Source organism: Chrysochloris asiatica, unplaced genomic scaffold, assembly GCF_000296735.1.
Source record: "Chrysochloris asiatica unplaced genomic scaffold, ChrAsi1.0 scaffold00340, whole genome shotgun sequence".
In the NCBI taxonomy this organism is placed as follows: Eukaryota; Metazoa; Chordata; class Mammalia; order Afrosoricida; family Chrysochloridae; genus Chrysochloris; species Chrysochloris asiatica.
This window is the reverse complement of record NW_006408858.1, coordinates 2,077,565-2,098,980: the sequence shown is the minus strand read 5'-3', so window position 1 is coordinate 2,098,980 and position 21,416 is coordinate 2,077,565. Positions and strand designations below refer to the sequence as shown.

Below are 21,416 nucleotides of genomic sequence, written 5' to 3'. Positions count from 1 at the left end.
GGGTGAAACTGTCAAAGCACTCCTCCATCCAGAGAAAGTCTGGGGGAGTCCTTCAGGGGTCTTTAGGCTCCAGCTTAGGAGAACGTGAGCGTTCAGGCTAGCCCAAAGTAGGGCTTGACTTCTTGGAAGAAGAGTGGATGGGCCAAGGCCTGGTCCAAGAAGGGGGTGAGCAGGCCTGGCCTGAAAGCCAGCCCCGATGGCAACAGCCACTGGGTCAGGTAGGTGCACCTGCTTTGGCATTGATAACAAAGAGAGGGCCAAGGAAGAAGGAGGGCAAGTGAAGGTGGAAGGAAATGAGTGGCAAAAGTCCCTATGACCCGAAAGCCAGGCTCATTGCCAGACCTACTGCCCAGTAACATGCCTCCATGGTCAGGTTCCAGACAGCAGATACTCACCCAGAGAGAAGTAGTGGGTGCCCTTGACCCTGGGCTCTTTGGAAGAAGTGTAGTGCATGGACGGGCGACTGGGTACCTCGGAGCACAAACTGGGGGTCTGGCAGGGGCGGGGCAGGGACTACCGTGCTGCTTGGGGGCACCATTGCCTGGAGACAGAGAGAGGGCACATAAGCAATCCCTCCTGTCCTCCAGGAAGGCAGCCTCAGCCAAAAGGCTCTGCCCCTCTCTTTATCTCTGCTCTGCCAAAAGTAGAGGGTACAGGCTTCCTGTGTAAGCAGTGGGCACCACAGAGAACACAGAGCCCAGTCTTGCCTAGTGCCCACCTCTTCAGTTGAATGAGCTCCTTGGATATCATCGTCCCTCACGACTTCTCCACCCTGCCCCCCACCAGCCTCGGCACCCTACAAGCAGGACCTTGGCCACATCTTCCCCATCGCTGGACAATCACCATGGCCTCTCTCATCCTCCTTCCTCCCTGTGTCAAGCCCTCCACCAGCCTCTGTGCTGTTAGTGTCCCGCAGACTGTGCCCCCGTTCCATGGGTCCCACTAGCCACACCAGCATCTTCCTGCTCTGGCCCCAGGCCTGGCTCACTCAGGGGAGATCCTACTCTTCTTCCCTTCAGTGAAGTAATGACCAACAGTGATGTGCTGCCCCTCCTCCACTCACAACTGCCAGCAAGGAGGGATATACTCTCTTTACACGTGAGAAACAGAGCCATGGACGGGTCTTCTGAGTCAGCTCTGAGAGACCAAGCAGCAATGTGTGGGCAAAGAGCCTGCTACTCAGAACAGACAGGGAATGGACCCTGCCTCAGGACTCTGACCGTGTCTACCCAGTGAGACTGTCCTGGCCTCCTGGCCCACAGTCACCATGAGCACCATTCTTCCTACGCCTGCCAAGAGGTCTCCTGAAAAATCTACAGAAAGTGGAGGGAGAGGCTGGCCTGGCTATGACCATGGGTGGGGTCAGCTGGTTGATGGGTGGGAACCCTCATGGTGGGTTCCCACTGGGTGGGGCCGCACAGGGCTGCCACCTGGAACCACTCCCTCCCCCCTCAATTCGGGACAGTGGCCCACCAAGGCAGCAGTCCAAAGGAGCCCATGTCTTTTGAAGGCGCACAGGTGGCATCCCTCAGCCTCTGCTGTCACTAAAAGGTAAGATGACTTGGCCTGTAGACACACACCATGCTCCTCTCACCAGCTCTGTGTCTCTTATCAAATACTATGCTACCCACGAGCACACACCGGGGGCCACCTCCAAATCGTCTCACTGGAGACTAAATGATCAAGCTGAGCGCCCGCTAAGTGCTATCTCACCCCATGGGAATGCTGAGTCCCCCAAAATTCAGTCTATCAAGTCAATCGCAACCCAAAGCAAGCCTATTCCACAAACTAGAACTATTCCACAGGGTTTCTAAGACTGTTCATGTTTAGGGAAGCAGACAGCCTCATCTTCCTCCCTAACAGCAGCTGGTGGGTTTGAACCACTGACCTTGTGGTTAGTGGCCCACTAACCCACAAAGTTCCCAGAACTCCTTGGATCCTCCCACGACAGTGAAATCATTCTCCTTTCAGACATAGGGGTGAGTCCCCACAACATTCCTGGGAAGGCCCCCTTCCCGGGTTGCTGCCACAAATGAAAGCCTGTTCCTCAATCATCAGATCTGTGCTCCGGCCTGCTGGGGACCACCTTTCTCGTATGACAAGTGTCGCAGCCAATCTCCCTGGAAGGCCCAAGTCCTCTGTACAACCAGGGACAGACACACTGTGCAGGGGCAGTTAAAGTTGAAGGAAAAGGTTAGGGGCTGGCTGCGGGGTTTGGGTAGCATTTAGGGTAAGCCCTTCCAGCCAGTGTGCAGACTTTCACAGGGAGGAACCCACCTGGCCGGCCACCCACTATGGCCACCATGGGTATGGAGAGGCAGGGCAGTGGAGCTGAGCGGGGTCCTCCAAAAGGAGCCAGGTGTGCAAGGAGCCCCAGGCCAAGGCTGCCTGCAGCACATTCAGGGCGCAGAGGCAGGAGAGGGTGAGGGTCTCCCACAGGGGCACCTGCCCAGAGCACTGCCTGAACTGTTGCCTCCCTCTCGTAAGTACAGAACATGCCTTCTCTCTCCCTCCAGAAAAAAGTAAGGCAGCTCAACAGCAACCAAAGGTCCCAAATACTCCAGAAGGGCCACCACCAAGGCAGCTGTGCGCCAGTGGGCTCCACATCGCCAAGGGCAGAGGGTGGGCAGTTGCCACAACCAGCCTCCAAGACCACCCAGGACCTTTGGAGAGTGGCGGGGAGGGAACTCCAGGAATGTGGACCAAGCTATAGCGTTGTAAATCGCCCCCTCAGAAATCACCCTGGAAGGAATCTGCAGGCCCCCACATGCAGGCCAGATACTCAGACCCGCCACACTTACCTCTACCCATACATGCTCACACTCACAGACATACATATTAACACCCAATCCCCACACATACACACACACATGCACACATCCACATGTATGCCCACAAACTCTCAGGCACAGCCACATATGCACATAATTCACAGGCACACATACTCTCCTACATTCACATGCACACACACACACATACATACACACACATTCCCACCCACACAGTCACATATGTGTACACATTCATATACACACCCACAAACATATTATGCACACTCACAAGCACGCCCCACACATGCACAGACATGAACACACTCACAGGCTCATAGATACACACTCTCAGGTGCAACCATACATGCATGCAACTCACAGGTACAGACACATGCATACACATGTGCAATGTGCACAAGCAATGCACACGTGTACACATTCACAGGCATGTACACACGCACAAGCACACTCACATGCACACCCACACACACACATGCATGCACACACTCACAGGCACACATACATGCACAAGCATCACACACACACAGGAAGCACAGTGGCTTTGGGAGAGCGCCAGGGAAGCTTGGCCCCCACTTGCCACCTGCCTGAGGCCTGGTGGGAGTTTCCAGAGCCTCAACAGCAGGAGGCTGGTCCGGGTGATGCAATCAGCTTCTTCTCTATTGTTTTCTTAGAACTTCAGGGAACAGACCCATCACGTTGTTCCAACCACCAAAATCGCTCAGGCCAAAATGATGCATCGGCAATTAAGGGCTCCATCATTTTAAGCAATTAAAATAAATGCCTGATTTGAAAACTAATTAATTCTAGCTACATATTTTTCCCATGACAATATCCTATGCTTGCTTGATTTATGACATCTAATTATTCTTTATTAATCTAATTGAGAATAAGCACATTATCCTATCTCCTCTGGCCCTGGGCCCGACCTGCGTGGAAAGGCTGTGGTCCTCTTGTGCAAGAGCTGATCTTTAATATCAGCTACACTACTGGCTGCCTTATTTTGCTGTTCTATCGCTTGTCTTATCCTCCCAGAGGGCAAAGAAACATGACACTTAATCCATAGAACACTCTCCGAAATGTCAGAGAGACACATTCTTACAAAAATTAAAAAGAAAGGCAATATGACATATTGATGAAAAAAATGACATGTGTCAAAAGCAATTTGACACATTAGTGAAAAAATGATGCATCTAAGAGTCCCTAAAAGTCCCCTGGCCTCAGCCCACACAGGGACAACGACAGCACCCCCCTGTGGTTCACCACAGCATCAGCTGCCCAGGGACTTCAGAGTTCTTTCCACAGGAATAGGTACCAGCCGTCCTCCTGAATGGGCACCTCCAAGCCCTATACCCTGGTGCCCACCACCCCCACATACATACCTCAGGTAAATGCAGTCGCCCCAGGAGCCCAAGAATGTCTCTTCACAGAAAGGCAGGAATGTCCATGCAAATACCAGAGTCCACGACATTCGAGAGACATGTCAGGCGGGCCTGATAGAACACCCAAGATGTTCTCCTTCATGGGCTGCTGGGGGTTTGTTTGTACTTCGTAACACTGACCCACAACCAGCTTGTGGTCCAGGTGGCACTGGCCTGTCTTGTCCAGAGATAGGACCACACACCCACTAAAGAGACTTTAAACTTAGCAAAGAGCACCAAGCCCTGGGCATGGGCTACTCAAAAGTACAGGGCAGTAATAGGAGTTACCCAGTAGCAGCTTGCTTGCCCCAGCCCAGATAGGGCACTGCCTTTGCTTGCCCAAGCTTACTATGTCTTACTAACTGTGTGCAAGTGAGGCGCGGAGCCCTGCACAGCTCAAGGACTGGCCTCACATGCTTCTGGGAGCAGCTCAGATCTCAGTGTGTCAGACAAGGGCACAAAACCAGCCCCACAGAGCACCTACGCATTCCAAGACTGCACCAACCAGGTCGGCATCTTTTTGCTGTTGGAAAGACACTCTGAGATGTCCTCCTGCCAAAACCAAGTAAAAACACAGATCAAACAGTTAAAATCTTCCCCAATGCACCTGTAAGTTGGCAGCTAACCACAAGGTCGGCAGTTCAAACCCACTAGTCACTCCAAGGGAGACTGATGGGGTTGTCTGCTTCCATAAAGATGTATAGTCTCAGAACCCTATGTCCTGTGGTGTTGCTATGAGTTGGAATCAGGTGTATGGCAGTGGATTTGGTTTTGAGTATAAACCTGAGGAAGAAGCCCTGGTGACGTAGACGTTAAATAACCCTACGTCTAACTTAAAGGTTGGCAATTCAAACCCATCATTCCAAGGGGAGAAAGATGAGGCACTCTGCTTCCTATGGGGCAGCTCTACTCTGTCCTGTAAAGTTGCACTGAGTCAGAAACGACTCGATGGCAGTGGATATGAAAAATGGAATGAACAGATCATGAGAGCTCGCTGAAGTTCCTCATAGGTCATAAAGACAGGACCCACGGTCTATATGCTAAGTGTTAGACTGCGCTAGAATTTAACTTGAACCCACAGGTGCTAGAAATATGCCAGTCTTTGGGCAAGTTACCTCCTCTCATTCACACCACCCTTGGTGGTGGTGGTTATGTGCTGTGAAGTCGGTTCCGACTCATAACGACTCATTACAGGGTTTCTGAGGCTGTAAATCTTTACAGGAGCAGAAAGCCTCATCATTCTCCCATGGAACAGCTGGTAGTTTCGAACTGCTGACCTTGAGGTTTGCAGCCCAATTCGTAACCACTACGCAACCAGAGCTCCTTCACCACCCTTGGTGGTGGTGGTTATGTGCTGTGGAGTCAGAACCAACCCACAGCGACCCTGTACAGGGTTTCCGAAGCTGTAAATCTTTATTGGAGTAGAAAGCCTCATCTTTCTCCCACGGAACAGCTGGCAGTTTCATTGCGGTTTGCAGCCCGATTCGTAACCACTACGCAACAAGAGGTCCCCAAAACTTCAGTCTGAATAGATCCACCTTCAACTCAGATTTCTAAGACTCTACAGAAAAACACCAAGGAATGCAGCCAGCTTAGGATCCAAAGTCACAAAATGTAACCAAAGAGAAAGTCACCAGAAATCACAGCAGAATTGGACCCACAAAGCAAAGCATTCAGTACATAATAAAAGATATTCAGTATGTTTAAAGAAATAAAAAAGGGAACTGAAACTATAAATAGAGAATCCCCTGCAAAACCCACAACCATCGAGTTGTTTCCAACTCACAACGATCCGATACAGCAGAGTAAGACTGTTCCATAGGATTTCCAAGGCTGTAAATCTATATGGAAGCAAACTACTCATCTGTCTCCTTGGAGAAGCTAGTGGGTTTGAAGCGGTGACCCTTCAACTAGTAACCAAGAACTTAACCACTGTGCTACCAGGGCTCATTTCCAGTAATACCAAACCACCAAACCTAGTGCCATCTAGTCAATTCTGACTCACAGCGACTTTATAACATTGAGGAGTACTGCTCCCTAAGGTTTCTGAAGCTGTAAACTGCTCATGTTTCGCCTGTAGAGCACCTGGCTAGGTTCAAACTACTGACCTTTCAACTAGCAGTTTGATGCTTAACTCACCATGCCACCATGGCTCCTTAAGGAGAGAACATGAGACAATACAAAAATTACCACACAGATCTGAAACGGGACCAGGTATGGGTGAGAGGCTACTGGGGAAGAGATTTGCATAGCGCAGAGGTATGACTCCACAGATTATTTACTCATCACTAAGGGAGAATGAACCGGTAACAAAGGAGACATCTGGCTGTCACCACCTTAACCTACTGACTGAAGCCAGCACCACCAATAGCAAACAATGTAATGTCAGTGATCTCCTGACATGATGCAATAAGAAGGCACAGCATCATCCTTGTACATCTTGGCCAATAACGTTCAACTTGAGTCCAACCATGAGGAAGTAATCAGGCACAGCTAGATTATGGAACACTGTCAGAGACAACTAGCTCAGCTGCTTCAAGAAAACTCAATGGGAAAGGCCATGAACACAACATACAAGGTGGTACTTGTGAATTAAGAGACAAAAGAACAAAGACAACCAAATGTTGTGTAAGAACTCTGATTAGATCCTAGATCAAAAAAGGGAAAGCTACAAGGGATGCTTTGAGGACAAACAGGGAAATCTGAATATGAACTGTAAATGATAGGGAATTATCGTTAATTTTCTTAGGAAAGATAATGGCATTAATTTGTAGAAGAACATCCTTAGTATTAGGGGTAAAATGTCATGATGTCCACAATCTATTTTCAAAATGTTTCAGAAACAAAATTTTCTTGATATCTATCTACATTATGAACATATAAGCAGGTAGGAAAAGTAAATGTGGCAAAATGGGTATATACAGGTGAAGACTGACAGGTATTCATTCAACTATACTTGCAACTTTTCTATTGGTTTAAAAACATGAAAACACACTAGGGGAGTGTGAGGAAGACAAGTCATACACTGGGTTCCAACTCATAGTGACCCTATAGGACAGAGTATGACTACTCCTTAGGGTTTCTGAGGCTGTAGAGCTTTATGGGAGCAGACAGCCTCATTTTTCTCCCATGGAACAGATGGTGGGTTTGAGCCACTGACCTTGAGGTTAGCAGCCCAATGTTTAATCCATTAAGCCACCAGGACTTCTTAGAACATATATTTTTTAAAACCCACATAAATCAATACAATAAAAAAGCAAACACCAAAAAGGAAAATAAACAAAAGATTTAAACAGACATTTCACAAGAAATATAAATGTCAAATAAACATATGAAAAAATGTTTACCCTAACGAAGACTCTTGGGGAAACAAGTGTGATAGAGCCACATTAATGACCAGATTAGCAAAAACCAGAACAGTCTATCAGATGTTGACAAAAATGTAAGACAACTGGAGACCTTTCATCATGCTAGCTGTTGTTGTTAATTGCCACTGAGTCAGTTCTAACTCATAAAGACCCTATATAAGGTTTCAGAAGAACGGCTGATAAGTTTGAACGGCTGACCTTGTGGTGGAGTGCTTATCCTACAGTGCCACACCAGGACTAGCCAGGACATATAAATTGGAATAACCGTTTTGGAAAACAATCTGGTATTATCTTATATACCTTATGATCCTGACACACCCTGAAGAAATGCTCACACATGTGCACAAAGAGGTTGTCTAAGAACAGTTCTAGCAGCGCTGTGCTCAAGAACAAACACTAGAAGAGCAACCCGAATGATCAGTCACCGTTGGTCTGTCAACTGTTGTTTTTCTTGTTATTAGGTGCTGTTGAGTCAGTTCATACTCATAGCAACCCCATGCAGAGTGGAACGAAACACTGCCATCCTTACCATCGTTGCTGTGGCTTAGCCCATTGTGCAGTCACTGTGTCAATCCACCTCACTGAGGTAGTTTTCATCTTTTTCGTTGACCCTCTACTAAGCATGGTGTCCTTCTCCAGGGATTGGACCATTCTGATTACATGCCCAAATACATGAGACAAGGGCATGCCATCTCATTTCTAAAGAGCATTCTGGCTGTACTTGTAACAACACAGATGTATTCATTCTTCTAGTCAGTCACCTAAGGTGGTGTTGGTGGTATTTCGTCAAGTAGGGGTATATAGGGTTTCGGAACTTGTAAATCTTTACATGAGCAGTAACTTCATCTTGCTCCCATGGAGCAGCTGGTAGATTTGAACTGCTGGTCTTGTAGTTAGCAGTCCACCACATAACCGCTACACTACCAGGGCACCTTCTAGTCAACTGTTGTTGTTGTTGTTGTTGTTGTTGTTAAGTGCCGTCGAGTCGGTTCCAACCCATAGCGACCCTGTACAGGGTTTCTGAGGCTGTAAATCTTTACAGGAGCAGAAAGCCTCATCTTTCTCCCACAGAGCTGCTGGTAGTTTCGAACTGCTGACCTTAAGGTTTGCAGCCCGATTCGTAACTACAGACAGAGATAAATTTAGTATATTCATATTATTATATTCATACTAATAAAACACTCTATGGCACTGGCAGTGAATAGACTCTACTCCTACATATTAACATGGAGAAAGCTCAAATTTAAAATTCTCATCAAGACCACAGAAAATCTAAAGTGATCCTACAAACAAGGAGAAAATATATTCCTGACAAATAAATCTGATAAGACTCATACCCAGAATACATATGTCATTGTTGTTAAGTGCCATTGAGTCAGTTCCAACTCATTATGACCCTATACACGGTTTCCAAGGAGTAGTTGATGGGTTTGAACTGCTGACCTTGTGGTTTGCAGTCCAGTGCTGATCCTATAGCACCACACCAGGAATCCAAAATGCATATGTTGTTGTTGTTAAGTGTCATCGAGTCAGTTCTGACTCATAGTGACCCTGCCCAGGGTTTCTGAGACGTAGCTGGTGGACTTGAACCACCAACTTTGCAGTTCAGCACATTAACCCCAGGAGTCCTATGTTGTTGTTGTTGTCAAGTGCCATCGAGTTGATTCTGACCCATAGTTACCCTGTATAGGGGTTCCAAGGAGCAGCTGGTGAGCTTGAACCACCAACCTCGCAGTCCAAATGGCTTTGCAGTCTGGCACATTAACCCACAATGCCACACCAGGACTCCAAAGGAGTCCTACAGAAGTCAATAAAACCCCAAACACCAAACCCACTGCTGCTGAATCAATTCTGATTCATAGCAACCCTATAAAACAAAGTAGAACTGCTCGTTAGGGTTTCCAAGGCTATAAATTTTTATAGGAGCAGACAACCTTATGTTCCACCTATGGAGCCAAGATGGCTTTGAACCACAAAGCTTGGGGTTAACAGCTCAACACTTAACCCAATGTGCCAATGGAGTTCCTTAATACTTGGATGTTGTTGTTGAGTCAGTTCCAACTCACAGCAACCCCTGTATAGGGTTTTGAGGCTTTAAATCTTTGTGCGAGCAGAGAGTCTGCCTCATCTTTCTCCTGCAGAGCAGCTGGTAGGCTCAAAATGCCAACCTTGTGATTCACAGTCCTGTGTTTCTTCTAAAACCTCCAAATTTCTGGAAAGGAGACCTATTGGTTCATTTTTCTCTTTTCTTTCATGATGGTGCTCTATGGATCTGTGTGAAAGTGACTCTGGGGGTGACCCCTGGCCAGGGTACCCAAAAAGGGGGACCTAGAAGCTGGTGTGCATGGGGGTAAATAGTAGAAGAGAGAAATGTAGAAAAGGATCCTTTTCTTTCTGTGAATTCACCCACACAAGTCTCAGGTTCATCCCTTGAGTGCACATGCACATGAGAGACCCCAAATCCCTAAGAACTAATCTAAGATTTTTAACTATCCCCCTGGACTGACACCCCCTACCCTATAGCTTATGTGTGGGACTAATCCAAAACTGCATATTCAAGTCTTTGAAAACTGAAATGAGATTAAAACCATAGTTAATAGAAGCGGAGGTAGAACTTGTGATGCAAATCTAACTTCACTGACTACCTGCTAAAACCAACAAACAAAAACCTCAACATAATATTTAATCCAGAATATAATTCAAAAAGAGCCAAAAAATTCGACTACTTCTCAAGGAAAAAGAACATTTACAGATGACAATCTCAAGATGACTCAGATGTTAGAAATTCTTCAGATTCAAAAGAAATTATACTAGAAAGAAATGTAGAACTTCACAAATGAAAAAGGGGGGAAAGAAATGGCAAATATCTGGGTAAACATGAAAGACTATCTTTTTACCTCTCAAGTTCTGGTGTGGTGCTGCAGGAAGGTCACTGGACTGCTGACTACAGGGTTGGCGGTTCAAACCCACCAGCTGCTCCTCAGAAAACCTATAGAGAGTCTCTATGAGTCTGAACTGACTCCACGGCACTTCAACAACAAGTTCTTTAAGATATGCATGGTTGTTTAAAATGAGAGCGTTGTCTGGTGACATTTTCAATACAATAGCCATAACCTAAAGGTGGGTAGGTAAGAGATCTATATGGTTGTAAACTGTTTTCCTTGAAATGAAAAAAAAAAAATAACTCTAAGGAGACTGACTAGTTAGGTATGTAAACTGCAATCCCTAGAGATCATTAAAAACTAAAACATAACACAAATATATATGGCCAAAAAGCCATAGAAAAACTGTAATGGAATATTTTTAAATATTCAAATCATTCAAAAGAAGACCAAGACGAGCAGAAGAATAAAAATCCAGGAAGAGAAAGCAATGAATGGCAATCCTGAAGAGAACCACGACAGTGATTGAACGTCAGTGTTTTCTCACTATATGTAGGAGCCCTGATGGTACTCTGGGTTAAGCATTAGGCTGCTAATGCAAGGCCAGTGGTCTCAACCTACCAGCTGCTCTGTGGGAGAAAAATAGACTATCTGCTCCCACAACAATTTGATCTCAGAAACCCTATAGACCAGTTCTACTCTGTCACATAGGTCACTTATTAGTTGGAATCGACTCAACAGCAATGTTTTGGGGTTTTTTTTGTATAAGCTGGTAAAAAGGGCAGACCCAACTCGAAGCTACTGCTATGAAGTATTGTGGAGTGGGTTCCAACATACAGCAACTCTGTATAGGATTTCCAAGGCTGTAAGGAGCTCTGGTAGCATAGTGGTTGAGAATTGGGCTGCGAACCGCAAGGTCAGCAGTTCGAAACTACCAGCTGCTCCGCGGGAGAAAGATGAGGCTTTCTGCTCCCGTAAAGATTTACAGCCTCGGAAACCTTGTACAGGGTCGCTATGAGTCGGAACCGACTCCACGGCACATAACAACAACAACAACAACTCTTTCTCCCATGGAGGAACTGGTAACTTTGAACCACTGACTTTGTAATTCCCAGTCCAGTGCTTATCATTCAGCGCCACCATGCTATCTAGAAGAAATATCAAAACATAGATAGTTTCAAGATACAAAGATACACTATAAAAATAAAAATCAAAAGAAACTTGGAATGGATATATTAGTATCAGACCAAGTAGACTTTAGAACAAGAAATATTACCAGAGCTGGTGTGGTGCTATAGGATAAGTACTGGACTGCTACCCACAAGGCCGGAGGTTCAAACCCACCAGCCACTCCTTGGAAATCCTATACAGGGTTGCTATGAGTTGGAAACAACATAATGGCACTGAACAACAACAACAGGTTTGGATCCTGCATTTGGCCCATTATCATCTGATCTCCAGTTCTTTGGACTTGAGCCAACAACCTGCCTTACTGTCTGCTTTTCTTGGATTCATCATCTCTGCAGCCAGCAGCAGCCTGTTGTATAACCCGCCTACTTGGGGTTCATCAGCCCATTATAACTTGCCCACATCTACAATCATGTGAACCATTTCCTGAGACAAATCTCATATATGAGTCCTGATGTGACACTGTGGGCTAGCTAGTGCACTGGACTGTAAAGTTGGTTTGAGCCACAAGGTTGCCAGTTCAAGCTCACCAGCTGCTCCTTGGAAACCCTTACAAGGTTGCGATGCGTCGGAATCAATTCAAATGGCACTGAACAACAACAAGCTTCACTGGTTTTCCTTCTTTAAAGAACCTAACCTAAAACACAGTTAAACACTGCTTAGAAATTTCTAGCACTAATTACTAATTACTGGGGGGAAAAATGTCTCAAATCAATGTCCTCACTTCTACCTTAAGAAAATTAGGAAAAACAACAACAACAAACCATACGCAAGAAGAAGGAAGTAAATAATTAGAGCACAAAAAAATTAACCAGAGATGGCAGACAAAATAGAAAAATATCCATCAAACTGTAAGTTTGGTCTCTAAAACAAATTTATAAATCTCAAGAGAATTTCTAGCAAGATGGTCGACTAGGCAGATGAACCACATGGATGCTCTACAACAAAGACACAGATGAAAATCCTGGAACCCTGAACTTCAGAGTAAAGGTTAGAGAAGTGGACTGAGAGCTTGCTAGGAGGAGAGACTGGAAGCTGAGCAGAGACAGTGAGAGAGGGAGACTGACTGGTAAACAGACAAGGTGGCCAGACAAAGTGCAACTATCCTGAACTTTTGTGAGCAGCTTTGGCAACAGAAGATGGTCTGACAGAGCAGTCTCACACAGGCAACAGAGAAAGTGCAATTTCTTCTTTCTCCCCACACTCTCCTGGTGACCAGAGGTATGGCCATCACCCTCCCTTATCCATCTCCAGTGCACACTCTGCTCTCCAGGAGTTTGGAGCTATGTGGTGGGGAGCCATGCCAATATAAGTCGGGGCTGCTTTGGTGTCTGGATCCAGGCAACTTTTTTTTTTTTTTTTTTTAAGTTTTTATTATGAATTATGTGTTAGTTTACATGGGAGAACATTATCCATTATCCTTACATCCATCCTATTGTATTTTGTTTCATTGCAATTATTAAAATCCCCTGCATGCATCATCAAACAACCAAAGAGTATACCCCGCACACCTGCCCCTCCCCACCCCCCACCCCCACCCCCAGCTGCCAGCACACAGCCCATCTCCCTCCCTGAGTCCAGAGTCCACAGCTGTTCCTTCTCTCCACATCATCGTCTCTGCCTCCATCCCTGGTGTCACTGCTTCCCCAGACAGAGTCCCACACTTCGCTTTTCTCCCTTCATGGGTTCCAGGGATCTCCGCTCCTGGACTGCAAAATTAGCCGCTCCCCTCCTTTTGTTACAAAACGTTTATATTTACCTTTCCAACACTCACTGTCAGACTTGATAGCAATCATTCCCTATTGAACCACAGGAGTCCTAGCTCCCACACCCCAATCCAGACAAGTTGGAAACAACTCAGTGGAGATTCTACCTTTCCCCATACCCTCTGGAACTAGGTTCTCTATTGAAAGATTGTAAGCCAGTCACTTCTTGCCTTTGTAGCACCCCCATTTTGGGTAGCCAATGTCTTGGTTCCCCATCCTTGTCAGCCCTGTGTACCACAGGGGTAGGAATGACGGGATTCAGACAAGTTGGCTTTAGACTTACAGAACCCTCAGAGCCACCAGACGAGCATTTAACTGGTTACCTGCCTCCAGCTGCTCTGTGGTCCTAACAGACACCGCAACCAGCTCCCATCAAGGGCCTCCACAAACTATCTCCGGATTGAGTACCTGGCACATAGATAACACCGAGGCCCACAGGAACTCCATCTAGGACCCAGAACTCTGTCACTTCCTTCCCACAGCCACCTTGTGAACTCTTTGGTTTGCAGGAGCTCTCCCAGCCCAAGTTTTCTCCTCTCTGGATCTAACAGCTGCATTGGCTTTTTGTTTTTGTTTTTATTTTTTTTTTTGCTTTTGTTGGCTTATTCTTTCCCCCCTTCTGTTCTTTTCATTGCCTTGAATTTTATCATTTCTACTTCACTTTTGCTTTTCCTTTTTATTATTATTTCTCCTCTTTTTTTATTTATCCCTTTTGATCTTTCTTAATCACTCTCTACTCTTTCTCTTTTCATGTTCCCGCTCCCTGGTTTTTCTGTGTTTTTAAAACTTATTTTATGTCTTATTATTATTATTGAGAAGAAACTTTACTTCCAGGTTTTCAAATAACCAGGATGACCTGGTAGTAGAGGTTTATATGTTGGTCTTTTTTCAGTGTGCTAATATTTAATGGATAAGAGCATTCTTTTTTATTATTATCATTTTATGGCATACAGTTTGAAACAGATTTTAATGCTAATTTTTTTTTTTTTTTAAAGCTTTTGTTGTATATTGAGTGAGTGAAGGCTACAGGGCAGATCATCAGTTTTACATTCAGCAAATCATTGTAATGATTACAATACCTTTTTTTTTTTTTTTGATGTACACATACCACATTGAAAAATCTATATTCATTTAAATGTCCAAAGGGCACATTTTGCAAGCCACCCTCCTGCCCGCAGGTACACTGCCTTTCTCAGTTCATGGGCCTCTAGTCCTCTGCTGCTCTGTCTCTATGTCATCACCTCTGCCACCGTCTCTGCTGTCACTGCATTTCTGGTTAGGATCCCTCCTTTCCCTCTTGATGGCCCTAGGGTTATGTCTTTTATTTTCTCTCTTACATTTCTCTTCTATAGCTCCATTTTCCTGTCCCTCTTTTTAGTTATTATATTCTTTTTTCCTGGTTGTTGCCAGTTTTAAAATTCTTGTTTCCCCTTTATTATTTTATTTTTTCATTGTTGGTTGGTTGCTTGTCTATTCTGTTTAGCTTCCTGGTGTGTTGTGGTGAGGCAGAGGAAGAGGGTCTCTCTTCTTTCCCACTCAACAGGAGATAGCAAGCATGCCCACACAGCAAAGACACAGAAGAACAAGCAGCTTCACCCACTGGACAAGGTCCAATACCAGCTCTTATACCACCTAATCAACAACAGGCAGCAGTCAAATCAAATCCACCCTAAAGTGAGGGAAACAAACAGCAGAGAACAGTGCACACACTCTTCCATTCTCTAACTACACCCGCAAGAGATAGCTGATGAGAGCCTAAGAACACACCAGCATATAATCATCAAATATAAGTACAAAAACACCATGGTGTTCCAGAGACAACAGTTTTAGTTCATGCAAAGAAACTAGAAACAATGGCAAAAGCAAATGACCAAGATGCAGAGGCAGAAAATGTTTCTGAGGAAGAAAAGGTAATGGAACTAACTGAAAAAGAACTCAAAAGAATTATATTTGGGTACCTTCAAAGGAATGACAGAAGGGTCTAGGAAAGCAAGGAAAACACGGTAATAACTTTAAAAGAATTCAGGAAAACACAAAATAAATGCAAATTTTAAAACAATACAAAACCTGCCATTAGAAATCCATAAGATTAATACTAAGGCTTCAGAAATGGACAATACACTGGAAGAGGAAAGGAGAAGATTCAAGGCAACGGAAGCTCAAAGTAGTGAGCCTGAAGATAAATCTCTCAATACTAACTAGTAAGCTAGAAAAACAATCAGAAAAAAAAAGAATAAAAAAATTCAAAGAAAGTCTAAGATTTATGTGGGGCACTGTGAAGAGGAATAACTTACAGGTAATCAGAATTCCAGAACAGGAAGAGGCAATAAAAAGCACAGAGAAAATTTCCTAGAGTTGTTGGAAGAAAACTTCACGAAGCTGAACAAACCCCAAACAGGACAGATCTCAAAAGAAAGTAACCAGGACATTTCATAATTAAACTGTCCAAAACCAAAGACAAGGAAAGACTCCTGAGAGCAGCTTGGGATAAATGGAAAGTTACCTACAAAAAAACAAAAAGACAAAGCTGATTTCTCATAAGAGAGCATGCAGACTATAAGGCACTGGGATGACATACACAAAACTCTGAAAGAAGAAAGTTGCCAACCAAGAATCATATACCCAGCAAAACTGTTCCTCAAATATGACTGCAAAATTAGGACATTTCCAGCTAAAAAGAAATTAAAGGAATTTGTAATAACAAGACGAACTTTACAAAAATTACTAAAGGATGTTTTTAGGACTGAGAACCAACAACAGCAGCCAACAACCTGAGACGTCAATATATGACAACACCAGCCTGAACTCAACCCTGATATAGAAGCATTTAAAGTAAAACAAACATAAAAGACTGACTATAGGGAACCAGTAGGAACTCTGGTAGCGTAATGGTTACAAATCGGGCTGCGAACTGCATGGTCAGCAGTTCGAAACTACTGGCTGTTCCACCAGGAGAAAGATAAGGCTTTCTACTCCCGTAAAGACTTACAGTCTCGGATACCCTGTATAGGATCGCTGTGAGTCGGAACTGACTCCACGGCACATAACCACCAACCATAGGGAACCAGAGCTATCAATTTAAAATGAAGTCAACAACAAAGCAAGAGGTGATAGTGTAAAGATAGAACATCCAAATGGCAAGAAAGTCAAACAGATTTCAAGATAAAACAGACTGTTTTAAAAGGAGGAAACATTAATATTACTTTAAGGCAACCTCAAAGAATATGAATACATCTTCACATCAAAATAAAAGAGGAAAATTAGAAAGATTTACTAGATATTAACACAACACAAATGAAGAAAATGAAAACAAAACCTACAAACAAAATTAACTCAGCACACTTACATGAAACAAAGAAACCAGCAGCATCACAAAACAGTACACATTAAAATGACATCAATCAATTCATACCTATTGATAATTACACTGAGAAGAAATTGATCAAGCCATTAAAAAACTCCCAACTAAAAAAAGTCCAGGCCCAGATGGCTTTACTGGTAAATTCTACTAAACTTTCTGAGAAACGCTGATACCAATTCAACTTAAACTATTCCATAATATAGAAAAGGATGGAAAACTCCCAAATTCATTTTATGAAACAAGAATAACTCTGATACCAAAACCAGGCAAAGACATCACTAAAAAAAAATTATAGACCAATATCCCTCATGAACATAGATGTAAAAATCCTCAACAAAATCCTAGCCAATAGACTCCAACAATATATCAAAAAATAATAAATCATGACCAAGTGGAATTCAAACCAGGTACGCAGGGATGGTTCGGTATTAGAAAAACAATCAATGTAATTCACCACATAAATAAAACAAAGGGGGAAAAAAATCACATGATCATATCAGTGTTTTGTAGAAAAGGCATTTGGCAAAATCCAACACTCATTTCTGATAAAAACACTCAATAAAATAGGAATAGAAGAGAAATTCCTAAATATAATTAATGGCATATATACAACAACAATACAGAATCAATAGCTAACATCACTCTCAACAGTGAGAAATTTAAATCATTCCCCTTATGAACAGGAACCAGACAAGGATGCCTTTTATCACCACTCCTATTCAATATTGTGCTGGAAGTCTTAGAGCTATAAGGCAAGAAAGGAAATTAAAGGCATTCAAATTGGCAAAGAAGTAAAACTCTATTTGCTTATGATATGATCCTATACTTACAAAATACCAAAGGCGCCACAAAAAAATTATTGGAACTCACTGATAAATTCAGCAAAATAGCAGGGTACAAGATCAGCATACCAAAATCAGTTGGATTCCTTTATACTAATAAAGAGAGCTCTGAAAAGGAAATCAGGAAAACAGTATCATTTACAATAACCACCCAAAAGATTAAAATACTTGGGAATAAATCTTACCAGAAAAACAAAAGACTTACACAAAGAAAACTACAAAACATTACTACATGAAACAAACAAACAAAAAATGCCTGAAGAAATGGAGAAATATATCTTGCTTGCAGATAGGAAGTCTTAAATAACATTGTGAAAATGTCATACTACCCAAAGAAATCTGTAGATGTAATAAAATCCCAATCCAGATCCCAATATCATTCTTTAAAGATATGGGAAAACTAATCACCAGCTTTATATGAAAAGGAAAAAGATCCTGGGTAAGCAAAGCATTATTTAAAAAGAACAAAGGAGGAAACCTTTCACTTCCCATTCTCAAAACTTACTATACAGCCACAGTAGTCAAAACAGCCTGGTTCTGGTACAACCAAAAACACAAAGATCAATGAAACAAATAGAAAACCCAGAAGTAAAATCCATCCACCAGTTGATGCTCGACAAAGGGCTAAAATGCATTAAATAGGAAAGACTTAAGCAAATGATGTGGCAAAATTGCAGAAAAATGAATCAAGACCCATATCTTACACCATATACAAAATGAATTCAAGTGAAGGAGAAGGTAGAATCCCCATTGAATAGTTTTCATCTTGTCTGGTAAAAAGAGATGGGGACAAGAGTCTTATGATTCAGTGAATAATTATAGTAATTGTTACCATGAGTAATTGTGACTGTCACAACTGTCACAATAGTCACAACTATAAAGGTAGAAGTTTTTAACAAAAAGGGAGTAGTAGTTAATCTTGCAGTACAGGAACAGAGGATCCTAGAACTATCAAGGGAGAAGAGCACAAGTGGCATGTGGGACCCTATCCAGAGAAGCAACAACACCAGAAATGGAGGCAGAGATGAGGACATCAAGAAATAGAGCAGCAGAGAACTCTAGACTTATGGAAATAGAAAAGCTGTGTGCTGGCAGCCAGGAAGCAGGATTTCAGAATGTGCCCTTTGGTTGTTTAAATGATTATATATCCCTGAGTGTTTTTGTATACATCCAAACAAAACCAGAGGCAACAGAAGCAAAAATACTGTTGAATGATGATGTATGGAAGAGATTGCAATCATTCAATCATTGCAGTGAAACGATGAGTGTAAAACCAATATTCTCCCATGTAAACTATCACTCAATTCACAATAAAAACTTAAAAAAACAAACAAACAAACACCTCAATGTGGATTAAAGACCTAAATGTAAGGCCTAGAATTATAAAGAACATCAATGGAAAAATAGGGTAATGGTGCTGTGGGATGGGCTCTGGAATGCTAATTGTAGGGTCAGAGGCTCGGGCTCACCAGCTGCTTTTTGGAGGTCCTGAGCTGAAACTGACTTGACAACAGCAGATTCATGCTACTCCATCATCTGTGAACTTACTGGTAACTCAGACTCTTTATCCCCACCTCAGACCAACTGAGCCAGTATATCTCCATAGGCAAGTTAAAATTTGACAAGCTTGTTTTAGATATAGAGAAAGAGGGAAAAAAAAAAACAAAAAAAACCCCAATACTTTAAGATAGTATATACACAGATTTAAAACACTAAAATAAAATTTCTAATAAAGATAATTCAAAACTTTGCAAATAAATACCACCTAACAAAGTAGTAGAGTCCATTCTAAGAACGCAATAATAGTACATTACTAAGTCTATTTAATTGTGTTGTTGTTGTTCCAACTCATAGCCACTCTGTATGAAGCTTCCAAGGAGCAGCTGGTGGGTTTGAACCACTGACCTTATGGTTGGAAGTCCAATGTTAATCCTGTAAGTACCACACTAGGACCTCAAGCCTAGGAATAGAAGAGAAAAACATAGCTGAATTAATTTTTTTTAAATACTAATAATTTTAGGCTAGGGAAAGTTTTGCTGAACCAGAAACCATAAAAACCATTAAGGTGATAAATGGAATATTTCAAAAAAGTTTTTAAAAATCTGTATTGCGGAAAAATAAAATAACAAGTAACATTTAAAGAAAAATGACTACCTAGACAAGGAAGAAGTTATTATCCAAGATGTATAAGAAAAGACAACCAGTCCAATAGAGTAATTGAGGAAGGATATTAGCCAATTTACAAAAGAAAGGCAAATGGCCAATAACTATGCTTCTGCTTCTGTCTTCATTTATTCAACCAACAAGCATAAATAAACATCTCTACTACTCTCCAGGTGGTGTCCTAGTGTGGTTGCTGCAGGTTAATGCACTAGACCGAAAAGTCAGTTTGAACCACAAGGTCAGCAGTTCAAGCTCACCAGTCGCTCCTCAGAAATCCTATACAGGGTCACTATGAGCTGGAACCGACTCTCCAGGTAGACTCCTGGTGTGGCGCTGTAGTATCAGCACTTGATTGCAGACCAGGGAGTTGGTTTTTCGGGCCTACCAATTGCTCCTCAGAAACCCTATCCAGTGTTGCTATGAGTTGAAACCTACTTGATGGCATATAACCACAATTCTCCAGGACTGTTCTACATTCCAGACTACAGCAGCAAATAAACAAAGTAACTTCAAATAAATTAAGATGACCCAATTGGACTCCTGGCGTGGCGCTATAGGATTGGCACTGGGCTGCAAACCACAAGGTCAGCAGTTCAAACCCACCAGCTGCTCCTTGGAAACCCTATACAGGGTCACTATGAGTTGGAACAGACTCAACAGCACTTAACAACAACAACAAATTAATAAAGAATCAACGAAATACACATTAACACATACTTAACTAACAGGGAGCCCCATGGTATAGTGGGCTACACATTGGGCTGTTAACCTGTGGTTAAGTCCACTGGCTGCTCATCTGAGAAAGATGAGGCTTTTAGTTCCCGTAAAGATTTACAGCCTTGGAAACACAATATGGGTCCCTATGACTCGGAACCTACTCATCAACACAACCATCACCACTACCACCGAACTAACAGACTGACAAAAGATTTTTAAAATATATTAATATCCTGGATTGACAAGAATATCAAGAAATAGGCATCTTAATCACAAAAGAACAAATACTACATGAGACCACTGTTTTAAAAGTTAAGAAAACATTTTCTTGCTAAATGTAACATTCTATGATAGTTACAGAGAAGGGGGAGGGGGGGAAAATTAAGTGAATAGAGGTACAGGGAGTGGGCAGTAATCATTGTAATGACACAAAGTATATGGTTTGTTGAATGTGGGACTGATGATCTGTTCTATAAACCTTCACTCAATTTACTATAAAAAGCTCTAAAAAAGAAGTAAAATAGGGGCATACAGAGGGACTGTGATCCATGTTATAATATCAAACAACTGAAAATGCACAAACAGAAGACAAAATAGATGACTGGGACCTCCTGAAAATTAGACACTTACGTATATCAAAGGACTTCATCAAAAGAATAAAAAGAGAGCCCACAGATTGAGAAAAAATGTTTGGCAATGACATATCCAACAACAGACTACTCTCCAAAATTTATAGAACATTTCAATGCCTCAACAAGAAGACAAAATAATCTAATTAAAAATGGACAGAGGTTGCCCACTGAAATAGGCCTTGTACAAAGCCTTTACAGAGTATAGGACCTTAGGTGGAATCCTAAGTCCCATCCACAACCTTGTGAGATGAGACATTCCCACTAGAAAGGACAAGCAGACTGGAACA

At 42.8% G+C, this 21,416-nt stretch overlaps 1 protein-coding gene across 1 annotated transcript in view; it reads right to left on the bottom strand.

The window, feature by feature from the left end:
- The window catches only part of GNB1L (guanine nucleotide binding protein (G protein), beta polypeptide 1-like), a 64,307-nt gene that overhangs the window by 32,325 nt on the left and 10,566 nt on the right, over positions 1 to 21,416 (bottom strand). The window contains exon 2 of the mRNA XM_006875847.1: positions 396 to 541. Within this exon, the coding sequence (XP_006875909.1) occupies positions 396 to 541 (146 nt within the window). The remainder of the gene's footprint in view (positions 1 to 395; positions 542 to 21,416) is intronic.